At 39.5% G+C, this 17,274-nt stretch overlaps 3 protein-coding genes across 4 annotated transcripts in view; 1 reads left to right on the top strand and 2 right to left on the bottom strand.

Moving 5' to 3' along the window:
- Positions 1 to 5,053, top strand: part of LOC115218053 (peptidyl-glycine alpha-amidating monooxygenase B) — a 105,531-nt gene extending 100,478 nt beyond the window's left edge. For both annotated transcript variants that reach the window (XM_029787814.2, XM_029787815.2), the window contains exon 23: positions 4,765 to 5,053. In XM_029787814.2, the coding sequence (XP_029643674.1) occupies positions 4,765 to 4,952 (188 nt within the window). In that variant the 3' untranslated portion in view covers positions 4,953 to 5,053. The remainder of the gene's footprint in view (positions 1 to 4,764) is intronic.
- A 2,003-nt stretch (positions 5,054 to 7,056) lies between these two features.
- On the bottom strand, positions 7,057 to 15,263 carry LOC115217810. Its single transcript, XM_029787493.1, has 2 exons — positions 14,456 to 15,263; positions 7,057 to 7,163 (listed from the first exon to the last, which is right to left on the bottom strand). The coding sequence occupies exons 1-2, from the start codon at positions 15,261 to 15,263 to the stop codon at positions 7,057 to 7,059; spliced, it is 915 nt and encodes a 304-aa protein (XP_029643353.1).
- A 618-nt stretch (positions 15,264 to 15,881) lies between these two features.
- Positions 15,882 to 17,039, bottom strand: LOC115217809. The gene has a single exon (XM_029787492.1). It carries the CDS (start codon positions 17,037 to 17,039, stop codon positions 15,882 to 15,884), a length of 1,158 nt encoding a protein of 385 aa, XP_029643352.1.
- Between the last annotated feature and the right edge of the window lie 235 nt (positions 17,040 to 17,274).

Below are 17,274 nucleotides of genomic sequence, written 5' to 3'. Positions count from 1 at the left end.
CACTAGCACGGATGGCAGTCATCGAATTTGATTTCACTTGCCTCAACAAGTCTTCACAAGCAGAGTTTAGTGTCCAATGAAGGAAGGGTACGCATAAGTGGGCTGGTTACACCCCTGGCATAGGCCACAGGTTATGGTCTCAGTTGGCTTGCCGGGTCTTCTCAAGCACAGCATATTTCCAAAAGTCTCAGTCACTAGTCATTTCCTTGGTGAGGCCCAATGTTTGAAGGTCGTGCTTCACCACTTCATTCCAGGTCTTCTTGGGTCTACCTCTTCCACAAGTTCCCTCAACCGCTAGGGTGCGGCACTTTTTCACACAGCTATCCTCATCCATTCTTGCCACATGACCATACTAGCACAGTCGTCTCTCTTGCACACCAAATCTGATGCTTCTTAGGTCCAACTTTTCTCAAGGTACTTACACTCTGTCGAGTATGCACGCTGACATTAAACATCCATCGGATTATACTGGATTCATTCCTTGCGAGCTTATGGATGTCCTCAGCAGTCACGGCCCATACTTTATTTTATTGACCCCAGAAGAATGAAAAGCTAAGCTGGACTTGAACCCAGGATATAAATGGAAATCAACCCATCATACTACTGACTTTGCCATGAAAGTGCACAGCCTTGTGGTTAGGGTGTTCAGCTTATAATCATTAAGGCTGTGAGATCAATTCCTGAATCAGGTAGCATGTTGTGTTCTGGAGCATTTCATATTCTCCCCTCAAATATTACTAAAGTCACAGAAAACCATGAACACCACCACATCAAATAGCTATATAAATTTTAAATATATCATTTTCAAACTAGCTATTACCTCAATGGTCCTGTGGGTAAAGACATACAAACAAAGCAACACATATACCCCTTGGACAAAGGATCAATCTTGGCCCATAGCCTATACTGACTGTGCCCCCCCCCCCATCCTTTAACACATCTCTAATAAAACTAAATAAGATCATATCACTAATCCCTACCTGAGACTGAAACCTCCATCTACCCCATTGTCTTGTCTGTCACCAGACACCCTTATCCACTAGGCCAGTAATACTACTTATACAAAATATGAGATATTTAAATCTATTCTAATGATTGGTTATTGATTACATTAGTCTGATAGGTTTAAATACATCATTTTCAAACCAGCCATTGCTGTTGTCTCAATGGTCTTGTGGGTAGAGACAATAGCAAGCAATATAGAAGCATCCTGATACAGAGTTCAATCTTGTCCCTGGCATGCACTGAAGGGTTTTTTTTTTTTGTTTTTTGCAGTTGTTTGAGTGGGGCTGACCTGGGGCACCTTCTTGAAGGTTTTAGTTAAATGAATCGATCCCTGGAATTAATTTTTTCAAGGCTGGTCCTTATTTTATCAGTCTCTTTCACTGAACCATTAAATCCAAGTAAAAATTACCCCCCCTTCTTTTTCCCCTCCTATCTAACTAGATAGAAAACATGTAAATATTTAATAAAACTCTTTTATAATACTTGGCAGAGATTGAAACCCTTCACCTCAACATATGCCTCTGCTTATAAAGCACCTTTACCCACAAGGCTACCAAAGAAAAAAACTATACCTATTTTTAACCCTTTCGTTACTGTATTTATTTTGAGATGCTCTGTGTTTCTTTCAATTACTTTAAATATAACAAAGAATTTAGTAAAATAACTTAGTTATCATTAAGCTAGTATTAGCAACATAAATTGTGACTAAGGTTTGGTGGAAGATTTTAATTCAAAACTTGTGAAAACAAGACATTTGTACTCAGAGCCAGAGCTGGTTCCTGCCGGGTTGGTAACAAAAGGGTTAAAAAATGTGATATTTGAATATAATTTCATCCTTCACTATATAGCTGCATTCATTATAAAGATGCTCAATCTGCTGTGAATAGCAGCCAAGGCTTGCTTACATCACCTGTCACTGGTCTTCAGAAAAACTAAATATACCTCAGAGACATGGATCTAAAAGGGATGTACAACAGATTATTTTGATAACGTTTCACTTTAAATGAGAAATGTTGCAGTACCAGTAATTATATATTTCGCTGTCCAATGTATCATAAAGAAAAAGTTTCTGAAAACCAACACAATGTATTTCTTAATACATTATGACTGAGTGATAGACGGGCTGGTCATGGTTGGAGTGTTTTTGATCGTAGATCAACTCTAAGCAAACAAAAACATTTAAAACAATTGATTTTAGATTTTTCAAGTTTTTTCTTGTTTTCTTTTCTCTTTTTTTAAAAAAATTATTGAAAGAATTACCTTGATATTGTTTTGGATGTGGATAACAGCTGAGAGAGAACTGCCACTACTACAGTGGACGATCACCAAGTCACTACTGCAGTGTTGTTCATCAGGCAAGGAACTACTGTGAGGCCGATAATGCTGAATAGTTTGAACAAACTGCATATATCTATATATATAAAACTCAACTTGTGTGTGTGTCTGTGTGTTTAACTTCCCGGCACATCTCCTCCTAGCCAACAAATCGTAGAACCACCAAAATTGGGTCACTTAAAGTTTAGGCGAATGAAAATTGAACTGCACTATTTCTGTTCCGAAATTCATCTCGCAAGTGCAAAAATCGATAATGTGTTTGTTTAGGCCTTATCCCATGCATTGAATAGTGAACTTTACTCAGTCAGCTGTTTGACGTGAACTGTGTTCACCACGCGTGCAAGCGTGCGTAAATTGCATGAAAAATTTAAAAAATCAAGATATAAAAACGAATCGCCATAAACATTGTAGAAATTTGGCAAAGAAATGAATTTTCGGGATGTAGCCTGGAGGGTTTTTTGGTATTAATCATTTGGACTTTGTGAACACATACCAATTGTTTTCATAACATTCTTAACGCTTTGAATTAAATGTGACCATTTTGTAAAGCCGGGCAATACTGCTAGTATATATATATATATATATATATTTATGTATATGGAGTCTGGTGCAGTTTGCCAGCTCTGGTCAACCCATGTCAGCATGGATAATGGATGTTAAATGATGATAACAAGAAACAAATTCATATTATGGACTTGAGAAAAATCTTGTATATTTTTAGTCTTGCTTATAGATTGTATTTGGAGTGTGTGTGTCAGCTAGTTGATTTCTTTCTCTTATCCCCATCCCACACATGTATGAATGTAGGCATGTATTTATGTTTGAGTGTGTATGTGTCCATGCATGTTCAGGGTATGACAGGAAACTGCATCCAGAAGTGGGGTCCTTGTTTAGGAGTACCAGGGTATTGAGGAGTGTGGAACCCTTTCTTAGCCACTATTGATCCCAGGTCTATTCTGACCTGGAGTAATAGCACCACTCAAGGACACACTTGTGGGTTAATTAGAATATCGGGGCTTGCCTTACCCCTATTTGTGTATGTGTAGGCTGGACCTGGCAGACTCTGCCAAAGAAAACTTTGTAGTTCAATGAAAGGGAAGATGGCTGCAGCAACGCAGTATGGGATGCAGAGAGTAAGATGAGACAAGTTGAATCATCATCATCATCATTTAATGTCCGTTTTCCGTGCTAGCATGGGTTGGACAGTTCGACCGGGGTCTGGGAAGCCAGGAGGCTGCCAGGCTCCAGTCTGATCTGGCAGTGTTTCTACAGCTGGATACCCTTCCTAACACCAACCACTCCGTGAGTGTAGTGGGTGCTTTTTACATGCCACCGGCACAGGTGCCAGGGGAGGCTGCAAAATTCCACGATCAGTTGGTGCTTTTTACGTGCCACCAGCACGGAAGCCAGCCAAGGCTGCGCTGGCATCGGCCACATACAGATGGTGCTTTTTACATGCCACCGGCACAGGTGCCAGGGGAGGCTGCAAAAGGCCACGATCACTTGGTGCTTTTTACGTGCCACCGTCACGGAAGCCAGTCAAAGCGGCACTGGCATTGGCCACATTCAAATGGTGCTTTTTACATGCCACAGGCACAGGGATCACAACTACAATTTCCATTGATTTTTGATGTTGATGTACTTGACTCAATAGGTCTCCTCAAGCACAGGGTCGAAACGGTGTTTCTTTACTTGCTACCTGCACAGGAGTCAGTCCAGCAGCACTGCAACGGCTGGGTGCCAGTCATAGGATTTGGTTCAATTTTGATTTCACTTGCCCCAATAGGTCTTTGAAAATATATACGTAGTGGGGGGGGGGGAGGTTGATTTTTCTAGCTGTAAGATTGCAATATTTGTAATATCCATTATGTAACACTCAACAGTCATGGGTGTTTCCTCAACCCTGGCCTGCTTGTGTTATGCTTGTTCAAGAGATTGTAAATTCTACTATATGGCTCAGAAACGTGGACGTTATCAAAGAAGCTTGAGAGGCGGTTGGATGGAACTTACACTCACCTCCTTATGAGAGCTCAAAATCTCTCATGGAAGCGTCATCCAACCAAAGTACAAATATATGGGAAATTACCACCTGTATCATCTCTTGTGAAAGGTAGAAGAGTCCAGTTTGCTGGACATTGTTGTAGAGCTGAAAACGAGGTAATTTCTACTCTTCTCCTCTGGAAGCTATCTGCTCGCGATACCAGAGGGTGCACACTCTCCTACTCTGATGTCGTCTCAAGGGATACAGGCATCCAGCAACAGGACCTCCGTAGTGCTATGATGGACCGTGAAGTCTGGCGTAATATAATAAATTCCATTGACTCGACCATGGTCAAACAATAATGATGATATTTTAAGTTATGCTTATCTGAAATATAAACGACTGGTCAATGACAATGTTTTTTCTTTTTCTCTCTTTTGTAGGCAAGTTAAAATGTTGCGACTACAGGCGAAGCATGGCTGGTCATCAACACAGGTCTTTTTTTGGTAACCTTCTGATTGACCGACACAAAGGCTTCAACCCTTTAAATACTGAGGACAGTGACCATGAGATTGACCCATTGAATAATTCAGATGATGAAGACGACTACAGAATTACAAGGAAGACTTGATTGACGCTATGGACACTAAGTAAATATTTAAAAAAAAAAGCAATTAATAAAAAACATATGTACTGAGAACTGTGGACATTTGAAAAACAATATTTTTAAAAGTTGAGCAAATTTTACTATTTATTCTCATTCCTCTTTAAAGAATCATTATTTTATCAACATTTTTTATTACTATTATTATTAGTAAACATTTATTATTACTATTATTATTAGTAGTAGTATCAACATTTATTATTATTATTAGTATCAACATTTATTATTATTATTATCATTATTGGAGTCAATAAAATAAGTCCCTGTTGAACACTGGGACCAATGTAATCAACTCATCCCTCCCCCAAAAGTGCTGCCCTTATGGCAAAATTTGAAACCGTTATTATTATTATTATTATTATTCAGTCAAAGACAGGGATTGATATAATTGACTGTTATATTCCCTCAAACATGTAACCTTTGTCCATGTAAGAAATTACTATTACTGTGTGCCATAATGTAACAAATATAGATGTTTTTGATCTAGTTTGGATTCTTTGCAATCAAATTTGAATTTTTCAATTGTTGCTCAAGCCTTGAAAAAAAAAATAAAGAGTTAAACTACATCACCCGTAAGGGAATACATGTCTATCTTATCTAACTCGTCCAGTAGAGCCCACCAATTGATATCTGAAAAGTTTGATGAAATAACTCATGAACACTGCCATAGCTTCTACCAAAAGATGCTTCAACATATTTACGTCGTCGACCAGTCTGAACAAGGGGAGATAATATACGAATGATTCTTTTCCTATTATCTCCCCTCGTTCCGACTGGTCGTCGTAAAAGAACATCTTTTGGTAGAAGCTATGGCAGTGTTCATGAGTTATTTCATCGAACTTTTCAGATATCAATTGGTGGGCTCTACTGGACGAGTTAGATAAGATAGACATGTATTCCCTTACGGCTGATGTAGTTTAACTCTTTTTTTTTTCAAGGCTTGAGCACCAATTGAAAAATTCAAATTTGATTGCAAAGAATTCAAATTTGGTGGCAAAGAATTCAAATTTGGTTGCAAAGAATTCAAATTTGATGGCAAAGAATCCAAACTAGATCGAAAACATCTATAAGTTCTTGACAAATCTAGTTTTGATTCCAACTTGGAGCCATGTTACTGACGTTGTAAGTATCCTTGGGAAATACATGAAATACACAAATTCCTGTTTCCTCTTCCCCTGTAAATCCATGTAATCAGAGCTATGGTAAGAAACTATCAATGTTGTTATTGATTTTCTGGTTCTTTATGCTCTAAGTTCAAATCCCATCAAGGCCATCTTTGTTTCTTTCTCCTCAGCTTGATAAAATAATAAATACCACTCAAGTACTGGGGCTGGTTTTAATTGACTACATTTTCTGACCCTAATTACGGGCTATGTGCCTATGTTAGAAATCAGTTTTATAAATATTAATTTTTCTGCTTTTTATTTTTTTAACCTTCTGGGGATCAATAGAATAAAGTACCAGCCATGTACTGAGGCTCATATAATTCAGTTTAGAAACCAATATTATCATTATTGATAAACTGGCGGAATTGTTAGCATGCTGGGCAAAAGGCTTAGCAGTATTTCGCCTGCCGTTACATTCTGAGGTCGACTTTGCCTTTCATCCTTTCGGGGTCAATTAAATAAGTACCAGTTTCGCACTGGGGTTGGTATAATCGACTTAATCCGTTTGTCTGTCCTTGTTTGTCCTCTCTGTGTTTAGCCCCTTGTGGGCAGTAAAGAAATAGGTATTTTGTCTGCGGTTACGTTCTGAGTTCAAATTCCGCCAAGGTCGACTTTGCCTTTCATCCTTTCGGGGTCGATTAAATAAGTACCAGTTACGCACTGGGGTCGATGGAATCGACTTAATCCGTTTGTCTGTCCTTGTTTGTCCCCTCTGTATTTAGCCCCTTGTGGGTAGTAAAGAAATAAGTATTTAGTGTGTCTTCATGTTCTGAGTTTAGTTCCACTGTGGTTGATTTGGCCTTTCATTCTTTCAGGGTGAGTACCAGTTAAACACTGGGGTCAATGAAATCAGCCCCCTTCCCTGAACTTGCTGGCCTTGTGCCAAAGTAATATTATTGTTATTATTACTGATAGAGCTGTACATCAGTAATATTGGTAGAACCAATTCTGCCATTAAGACAAACTGAAGAGTCAATTTGTGGCTTTGTTCCTATATTAGAAATCACAATGCCTGTGGATTGGTAGAATCATTAAAGCATTGGAGAGCTTTGTTCTGAGTTCAAATTATGACCTGGCACCCATTACACTTCATCCTCCTGGGATTGGTAAAATAAAATACTAGTTAAGAACTGGGTTTGGTTTAATTTGACTAACCTCTCCTATCAAAATTGTAACCCTGTGCTTAAGTTAGATATTATTTTATTAATATCATCATCATCATCATTTAACGTCCGCTTTCCATGCTAGCATGGATTGGATGGTTTGACAGAGGGCTGGCGAACCAGATGGCTGCACCAGGCTCCGCCACTGGCACAGGTACCTGTAAGGTGATGTTGGTAACGATCACGCTTGAATGGTGGCCTTTTACATGCCACTGGCATGGGGCCAGTCAGGCAGTACTGGCAATGACCTCGTTCGAATCTTTTACACATGCCACCGGCACAGGTGCCAGTAAGGCGACATTGGTAACGATCATGCTCGAATGGTGTCTTTTATGTGCCACCGGCACGGAAGCCAGTTAGCCACTCTGGCAACGATCACGCTCGGATGGTGCTCTTAATACCCTACTAGCACGGGGCTCGAGTGCCAGTAAGGTGACGCTGGTAATGATCACGCTAAGGCTGTGAGCTGGCAGAACTGACTTTCATCCTTTCAAAGTTGATAAAATAAATACTATTTGAAAACTGGGGCCAATGTAATTCCCCCTTCCCCCAAAATTGCTGGTTTGGGCCAAAATTTGTTACTATTATTATTATTATTGATAGGGCTGTGCATTGGCAATATTGGTGGAGCCAGTTCTGTTAGGAGAGACAAAACATGGATTTGGTTGTCCGGAAAATTCATGCCGATTTTGAAAGGAGATAAAAAGGTCAATAAATACTTGCCATTACATTTTTAATCAACCAAATATGAACCATTTTGTTGCACAATGCGTCTCCATCTTTCCTTTAACTTGAAAATACACTCTTCCCAGAATTGAGGTGGTTTCATGGCAAAGAATTCATCAAGTTATCTTTTTAAGTCATCCAATGAATTGAAATTTTTACCATTAAGACTATTCTGCAGAGACCTGGTAAGTGGAAATCCAAAGAAATATCTGGTGAATATGGAGGGTGGGGGTAACACATCCCAGCCGAGCTGGTTCCCAAAGCATCAAGTGCCAAAAAGGAACTTTCTTATTTTCCATATTAAAGGGTTACAGAATTAACACAGGTTATAGGAACATAAACTTCTTCCACGAAAAGATAGCTTAAACTGTACTTTAAATGGAGGTGTAGTCAAATCCTATTTTATGGACTCAACCATGTTCTAAAATAAGTTGAATGGTAAGGTACTATAAATCGGCACAAACTTTCCGGACAACCCAATATTTAGTCATGCCTCTGTTCTGATTTTGAATACTGCCAGAGTCAACTTCACCTTCTAGGTATGATAACAAAACTTGAGTCAGTCTTAATCAATATCCTCCCCCCCCCCAATTGAAGCCCTGTACCGATTATGGACATTATTATCGTTGCTATGATTATTTAGATATAAGTTAGGAAGGGCATCCAGCTGAAGAAACTTTGCCAGATCAGATTGGTGCCTGGTGCAGCCTACTGGCTTACCAGCCCTGTCAAACCGTCCAACCCATGCCAGCATGGAAAGCGGACGTTAAACTATGACTATGATGAAGTCCTAATTTATATATCTAACTATCAAACTGCAATATGTATATTTAGATTCAGATGAATATGGTATGGTATTATCGATATAAATCAAATGGGGTGATTATAATCATAATAAGCAACAAGGATATCCAAGGTAGTGTAGTACAATTGTTTCATGCTACTTCATTTTATTAAACATTAAGTATTGCTCAACATTTTAAAACTGATGTAATACTTACAGTGTTTAATAAAATGAAGTAGCATGAAACAATTGTACTACTCTACTTTGGATATACTTGTTGCTTATTTTGATTATATATATATATATATATATATATATATGATACGGAGATGTACTCGCATAGCAAGTAATTTGATCTGAGATCGTGTGCTGAAACGAAAACAATTGCAGCGTGGAAGGTGTTTATAAGCCATTTAAGAAACATACAAAAGCCGTTCGATTCACTCCAACATTTAAGTTTTAAGTTTAATTTGTCAAATTGACAAATTAAACTTAAATGTTGGAGTGAATCGAACGGCTTTTGTGTGTTTCTTAAATGGCTTATAAACACCTTCCACGCTGCAATTGTTATATATATATGTAAATGGCTAAAACACCACTAGGTGGATAGCCATATGCTAGAAGAAGATCACATAATCTAACTACAAAGAAAGAATGTTCTCCAGAGAAAATTCAGCAAACGCCAGAACATAGGTGGGCAAGACAGATGAAAATTATACAATTAATTCTTGATTTTTGTATAATTTTCATCGGTCTTGCCTGCCTATGTTCTAGTTTTCGCTGAATTTTCTCTGGAGAACATTCTTTCTTTGTAGTTAGATTATGTGATCTTCTTCTAGCATATGGCTATCCACCTAATATACACCCTTAATATACACATGTATTGAAATTTTCGCTGATTTAAAAAAAATTTTCTATATGCTAGGCTACTGGTTTTAAATTGATATTAATTAAATTAATATTCAATTTATCTCCCTCATTATTTAAATGTTATATATATATGTTATTTTTTTAAATGTCTTTAAATTCAATATTTTCAATTAACATTTTTAAAAGTGCAAAAATTCCAATATCTAAAAACATTAAAAAAATTATGAGCCAAATATAATCTCATATACCTAAAGAACTTTACCTAACAATATTCATATGGGTAACAGATATTTTATGCATACAAATCCTCATGAAACAATTTCTGACTTTTATTGACCATTAATCTATTCTTGTGTAGTTTTGCTTGAACGTTTATCACAATGCCTTGATCAATAACATTTGAGTACCATCTTCTGTTAGATATTAGAAGAATAAAAGAGGAAACTAGAGAAAATTTGGAGCAAAAGAAACAAATATGCTAACTCTGTCCTGACTCTACTAACGTTTAACAAGAAATTGTCACCTGAGGACTGCTGGAGAGTTAACTCATTGATATGTAGTGTTGAGAGAAAAAATACATGTTTAACAATAAAAGATTAGGGCAGTGCTATTTTATAATAGCTTTGCCTTAAATAATTCAACATATCACACTTATATCTGAAGTCTCAAATTCTTAATTTGGAACTAGCACTATGACTCGGCAAAGCCAGGCCATAGTGCTAGTGCATGCATATACAGCTGCGTGCGTGCACATATATACGTGAGTACTGTCCAAATCTCCAACCAATCACATACAGCTAGCTGGCATTCAATTGGTGTATCAAGTTTCGGGCATTTTGATTGGGATTTGGATAGAAAATTCACAAAAAAGTCACTTCTATTGATTTTTTAATGGCTTTGCAGGGTGACTGGGGAAATGTAAAGATGTGCACGACCACTCTTGGGCGGTTTTGAATGACCATAGAAAGTATGACCCTCTAACTGAAAAATTGTGGATTTGTATAAAGGACATGCACACACACAAACATTTTGTCGTTTATATATATATAGAGATATAATTAAAATGCTATGTTGTATTTTGGGATGGTCTTTTTTTTTGCCAAATAAACACACACACTATATATTTTATTCTTCACTCATTTATTACTATGTTATTTTATTAATTTAATTTATGTCCATTGTTTGGAAATCTTTTGTCACACATCTGTGACCTCTTCAGTGACACATTTTGCTTTCGTGTGTGTTCCTGCTCCACTTACTCCATTCATGGACATGGGTTAAAATAATAAAATAAGAACAGTAATAAACAAGTAAAGAACGAATATATAGGCACAGGAGTGGTAAGTAGCTTACCAACCACATAACTCCGGGTTCAGTCCCACTGTGTGGCACCTTGAGCAAGTGTCTTCTACTATAGCCTCAGGCCAACCAAAGTCTTGTGAGTGGATTTGGTAGATGGAAGTCCATCGTATATGTGTGTGTGTGTATGTTTGTCCCCCCACAATCGCTTGATAACCGATGTTGGTGTGTTTACGACCCCATAACTTAGCGGTTTACCGATAGAATAAGTACTAGGCTTACAAAGAATAAGTCCTGGGGTCGAATTGTTCAACTAAAGGTGGTGCTCCAGCATGGCTGCAGTCAAGTGACAAACAAATAAATAAAAGAAGAAAAGAAAAAAGTGCGTGTGTTTATTTGGCAAAAAAAAAATACAACAATATCTGTTAAAACACACAATTTCACATCAGGAATCTTGCAAAACAAATTGATAAACATAAAATGCTATATATGTATATATATATACAAAGGGTAAAATTAATTAATTAGTAATTAATAATTCCACCAAGTATTATTATTGATAATATAATTCTCTCCCTGATAATAAACTACAGTTTTTTACTGTAGGAATTTGTTGCTCGACAACACACGTGGGTGGGTGAGGGAGAATATGAAGCCTCATTCATATGTTTTGAATTTGTTGGTACTGGATGTTGAAAATAGTTTGTCTGATGTTACTTAAATCAGATAGGTATGTTCAATTTTTTCAGTGCTCTCTAATTTAAAATCTTGAAATCTTTGTGCTGATGAAGAGAATGGTATAATGAAGATGTAATTCTTGCATCTCCGTATCTATCTAACTCCGAAACGCATCCACAAGTAATCAAATGCCGGGTGAATTTTCGTTATTTTTTCCTCTATGCCTACATGAATTGTTTTTGAGTATACGTTGTCTGGGAGATTCTTCTTATTGTAGAAGAAATAGCTAAATTCTTTGGCTGCTATTTCTAAGAGTATGTGGCAAAGCAAATTTTTTTGCTGAACCCTAATTATAATTATACTCCTAATTATAAAAAGTAATGTTTAAGTTTACCGTAAATGGTCCATTTGATATGCTGAACACTACTTGGTGGAATTATTAATTACTAATTAATTAATTTTACCCTTTATTATTATTGATATATATATATATATATATATATATATATATATACTAGCAGAATTGCCCGGCGATGCTCGGGGCTGAATTGCTTGAAAGTACTGTTAATGATTGCACTGAATTATGATGATTATTCAGGCAAATATTGATATAAGTTTACGGCGAATGAATGTATTTGTAAGTGTATAGAAAGCCGTGTAAAAGGGTTCCTACCCCCTCGTAGAATGGTGTAAGAATTGAATGTGAGGTTGCCTTGAAAAGAGCCATGTTATTGTTCTCATAATTGTAAGAATTTGATAGTCATGGAAGGCGGTGTAAAACGTTCGCAGGTGAATAGGATCTCTTCGTTTTCCACGAACGGCAGCGGATGTGCTGTTACAAAACTTCATGCTGTGTTAAAAGAGAATAGATGCCCTATGTAGGCAAGAGGGGAATGAAGCATGGGTAAGTAAATATGGGTAATTTATAAAATATAGAACAATAGCATCTACTCACCATATGTCAGACCGGCAAGACTGTAGTGGTGCTGAATAGATGAATCACAACACAATGGTGGAGATGTTTTCATTGATGGGCGTTATGATTAAATTTGTTGTTGTATAACGATCGTGTTGTCGCTTATGTAAACTTTAACAGTGAGAGTGTAGATGTAGGGGGTAGATGTGTCATGTACATTGGATATAGAAGATGAGGCTGGTGGTTTGATGATGAATGGATAGAAATAGAGGTGAGCGAAGGACAAGTGTTGGTCAAGTGTGAATTAATGTCATGAAATGCCTAAAAATGTAAATGCCATCATAAAAGAGAGTCGTATGTAAGTGAAATATTAACGTGTTCGAAAATGATGAAACGTAGTAATCCTATAAAACCTCCTTGTACATAATGCTTTTCGTTGTGGAATGAATGCGAAAGCATCACTGTTGCTGCCGACACGCGAGCAGCCAACATAAAGCTGACCATGAGAGAAACATGGCTCTCTCAAATGTATTCCCGCCACAGACAGTGTTTGACCCTGCGCTTTCTTAATTGACATTGCGAAACGGCCTTACTGGGAACTGGGACCTCCGAAATATGAACGGTAGGTCTGCTCCTGATGGGAAAAGATGCATCCTAGGTATGAGCACAACGTTGCCTCGACCGCACCCTGTGATAATGGTGGCCTCAATCAGATTGGGAGATAAGGACTTAACGATCAAACATGTGCCATTGCATTGTTTTGGGGGAACCAAATTTCTAATGAGCATTATAGGGGCACCAACTTTAAGTTTGAGAATGTGTGGTGGTAGTCCGGGGGGCTCAAAGGAATTGAGTACCTCTATTGGATAGTTGATGACGTCCTCTGGGTCAGGAGTTGTATCGATAGACTTATATACATAGACATCCCCAGGAATGAGATTTAGCATTTCATCATTAATATGGTGAATAGTTTTATTCCTCGGGGCCAGAATAGCCCTTTGGCCAATCCAATCCATATTCTGATAATTAGCTTGTAGATCTGGGAACACTGCATCTCTGAGATCAGAAGGCGTTTAACAATGGTACAAATGGAATCGATGGCAATATTACCATTTTCATCCCCTGGTATTTTGCCTTCACCAAGTGCTAGGAGGGTGTGAGAAAATGCTACTGATGTGATATCACGTCGCATATGAGCACGCATATTGGTGTGAAGTTTGAGAGTCTTCACCAGTGGCCACAATGTGGATGACTTAAGACACGCACTTACTACATCAGCTCTAGTCCCATGGGAATAACGGGAAGTGTTTGTCGGAAGTCCCCTGAAAGAAGAAGTGTTATGCCTCCCATGGGAGCTGAAGAGTGTTTGATGTCTCTGAGCACCTCTGTGGGCCATCGTGCATTCATCCCAAACGATAAGCTTGCATCGTCTGAAGATTTCTGCCTGACCGGAGCTGTTACTGATGTTGCAAGTTGGTGTCTCAGTCTTCGCTAAGTCAAGCAGGAGCTTGAAAGTGGAGTGAGCTGTCCTGCCGCCTGGCAACAAAGTAGCCGCAATTCCAGATGATGCCACAGCTAGGGCAATGCCTTGTGTTCACCTAATCTCAGCCAATACTAATTTGTTGACAAAAGTTTTCCCAGTGCCCCCAGGAGTGTCCAGGAAAAAAATCCCCCAGCTTTGGCCCAGACTGAATTAACAACGGAGTTGTAAGCGAACTTCTGTTCTGGAAGGAGCTTTGGCTCATTGTCGGCTATGTACTCGGCAAGCTCGTCAACATTAAAACATGTCTCACGCAGCAAATGTGAAGACAGAGTGTTTGTGCCTTCCCGGTTTGTTGAAGGTAGGCCATAGACCAGCAAGGCACTACCGCCCATATCAAGTACAGTATCTTTGATTTCAAGCAGCGCCCTGTTGTAATTGAGGTCAGTGTACCCGACCTCCATTGATGGATGTAGCGATTGAGCGTGACGCAGGAAATCTTCAGACATATAATCTTTGTAGGTAAGCCATAAACAGGCGGGATCAACCAAGTCACACCATAGTAGTAGAATAGCGAAAAGCGATCTGATTTTTTTAGGAGATTTTAACGAAACACCCTCCGCCATAGTGGCGCCCCATTGTGAATCATCCTCCAAAAGTCGACGCTGAAAACAGGTTTCGCGGAAAGTATCACATAATACACCATCAACAGTTCTGATGTCCTGAAAACTTTGTGGGCCTAAAACCTCATGGAGGAGAAGGCGCAGGTGAAAACACTCATGTTGGTTTGGAGGTACAGTGTAGACTCTTCCTAGACAACTGTTAAACTTGACACCAGGATGTCCTTCAACATCCTGACCCGACTTCCTACGCACCCAATTGTTGTTTGACCACACGTAGTAGGACGGGACCTGAGGGTATAAAAGTGTTTTAGCAAATGTATCAAGTTGGCAAAGCCTAAAGAAACCGGTCAAAGTTGTTTGATTTGGATTTGCTGCCAATTCAGCTGCAGTCTGTTCAGTAAAGTAAGTTCGCTGGCCATTTTCCAAATGAACCGCTAGTTGTATGATGGCGGGGTGCCTTTGGTGAAGTGGAAACCCGAATATCCGCCAAAAAGCTTCACCATTGCTTATGTACCGACCTGCCAAGTACTGTGACACCTCGTTCATGCTATTGTCCTTTTGAAGGCCAAACATGGTAGTGTCAGAACCCTTGTTAACATATTTACATATATACTTTATAGACTTGACTGAATGACAGAACTCCACATTTATGTGAGCGTTAAAAGTTTTCATCAGAAATGGACAGTACGGTACTACCCACCTATTATCCACTTGATGACCCCGTAACGTCATAGTGAATCCACCATTGTCAGGGTGCCTTCTTCTGTACAGTGGGTATCCGTCGCGGCCGGTCTGGGTCTCGTCCACGAACCTCTTTGGGTACCGTTTAGTGCACACGTGGTCTTTGTGGCATGAGGAGAACTTTTGAAAACCAGTACTGCACGGACCATGTACCATGTGTGCCTTCACAATGTCGTACAGCTGCCGGTCAACAGTTGGGTCCGGAATTTCTGCTGCAATGAGATCATCAAGAACTGTTGGGTCTATTTTGTTGAGCAACCAAAGCAAAACGTGCGCGTGTGGCAACCCTCTTTTCTGCCACTCAACAGTATACATGTGACAGTTAACAGGCCCAAAAACCTGCCCTTTTAAATTAATGAGCTTAGCCAGTTTCTACCTGAAAACCCTTGCAATAATATCATGGCGATGACAGTACTACTGCCCTGGGAAAAGTTCTCGCGTTACCTCAACCTACTTTGGGTTACATGTAAAGGTAATGAATAAATCGGGTCGCCCATAATGCCGAACATAAGTCATAGTGTCTTGTGTTCGCTCGTGCATGTACCGTGGGCCCCCTGTATAGGTTGAGGGGAGAATGCACATTTTGCCGATATTGCGGGCGTCAGTGTCATTCCTGATGCCATCACGCAAATGGATGTAGGAGTCTGAGCGCAGCTGCTTCTGATTCAATTTGATGAAGCCCAGTCTCTCGGACTCCATCTTTGCAGCCATGTCAACTGCAAACTGGTGAAACAGTTGCCGTGATCTGTGCAGGGGGTTGAAATTATTATGCCTTGTCATGAAGCGGTATGAGTAAAAAGCCATACATGAAACAGTTTTAGATGTCGCAGCCGAGGGCTCGTTTGGTTTGTGGTGAGGAATGCCGAAATGGTACCCGTCTTCTCCATACGTAAAAAGAAGGGGATACTGCAGGGCATCATATGACTGATGCGTCTCATTAATACGCTGAAGACCACTGTCGCGACTTTGAAGAACTATGTCTCGCTTATTGTGCTGTTCACCATGGGGAACTATGGCCACTTCATTGCACGAAGGGGCGTTATATCGGCGTGCGTGCTCCCCAGAAGGTCTTTTGTCAGCATCGATGACAATGGTGAATGTTGGTGAAGGGGCTGTTTCCAAGGCGTATTTGAAACTGTGAATGTAGCTGTTGTGCTCATGAAGCATGTTTTGCAGACTGAGCAGCACGTCTCTGTCGAAATTGTCAGCGTCAGTGTTTGCAGGTTGTGGAATTACGCCGAAATGCACATCAAGTTGCCTATTGTAATTTGAAATGAAATAAATTTGAAGGAACAAAGGTTTGCAATTTTGTAGTGGCTGGAGTGACCCAATATGGTGGTACACCTGGCCCTGGACCTTGAAAGTAGGCATCCAACCAGTTTCTCTGACAACGTTAGCCCCGAAAGAAGTCATCTGAAATGCACAATTGTACTTCCTGATGAGTTGAAGGAATTTTGATGACCTTGAGGTGGAACCAGTAAGTAATTCCTTCAAAGGGTCTGGCAGCTCCCGAAGAGGGGGCAAGCTGACCTTACCGTTTAAGCAGCACATCGCAGGTGGTTCCCCAGCCCACTTTTTAGCATTGCAGAATTGGCAATTGAAGCACATTTCCCCAATATTTATGTCAGCGTGCATCAAGTAATTGAAGTTGGGCTCATACTTGAAAGCTCGTAGATGCCAGTAAGGGCTGCTTGGACTCGTCAGACTGCAGGTAGCCTCGCGCCGTCGACTGTTCCGCTGGAATGTAGAAGTGTTGAAAATGTTGAAGCAGCAGTAGCCAGTTGAGTGGCCCTTTGTTGTGGGTCCTCTGAAGCCCTTTGTGCAGCAGCAACAGCAGCAGCCT

The sequence above is a fragment of the Octopus sinensis genome, linkage group LG12, assembly GCF_006345805.1.
Source record: "Octopus sinensis linkage group LG12, ASM634580v1, whole genome shotgun sequence".
Classification (NCBI taxonomy): Eukaryota; Metazoa; Mollusca; class Cephalopoda; order Octopoda; family Octopodidae; genus Octopus; species Octopus sinensis.
This window is presented reverse-complemented; position numbering and strand designations above follow the sequence as displayed.

Coding starts and splice junctions, on each gene's coding strand:
- LOC115217809 (XM_029787492.1), bottom strand. CDS start 17,039: ATGTGCTTCAATTGCCAATTCTGCAATGCTAAAAAGTGGGCTGGGGAA.
- LOC115217810 (XM_029787493.1), bottom strand. CDS start 15,263: ATGTTTGGCCTTCAAAAGGACAATAGCATGAACGAGGTGTCACAGTAC. Junction 7,164..14,455: donor TACTGTACTTGATATGGGCG/GTAGTGCCTTGC, acceptor ACCAATCCACAG/GCATTGTGATTTCTAATATA.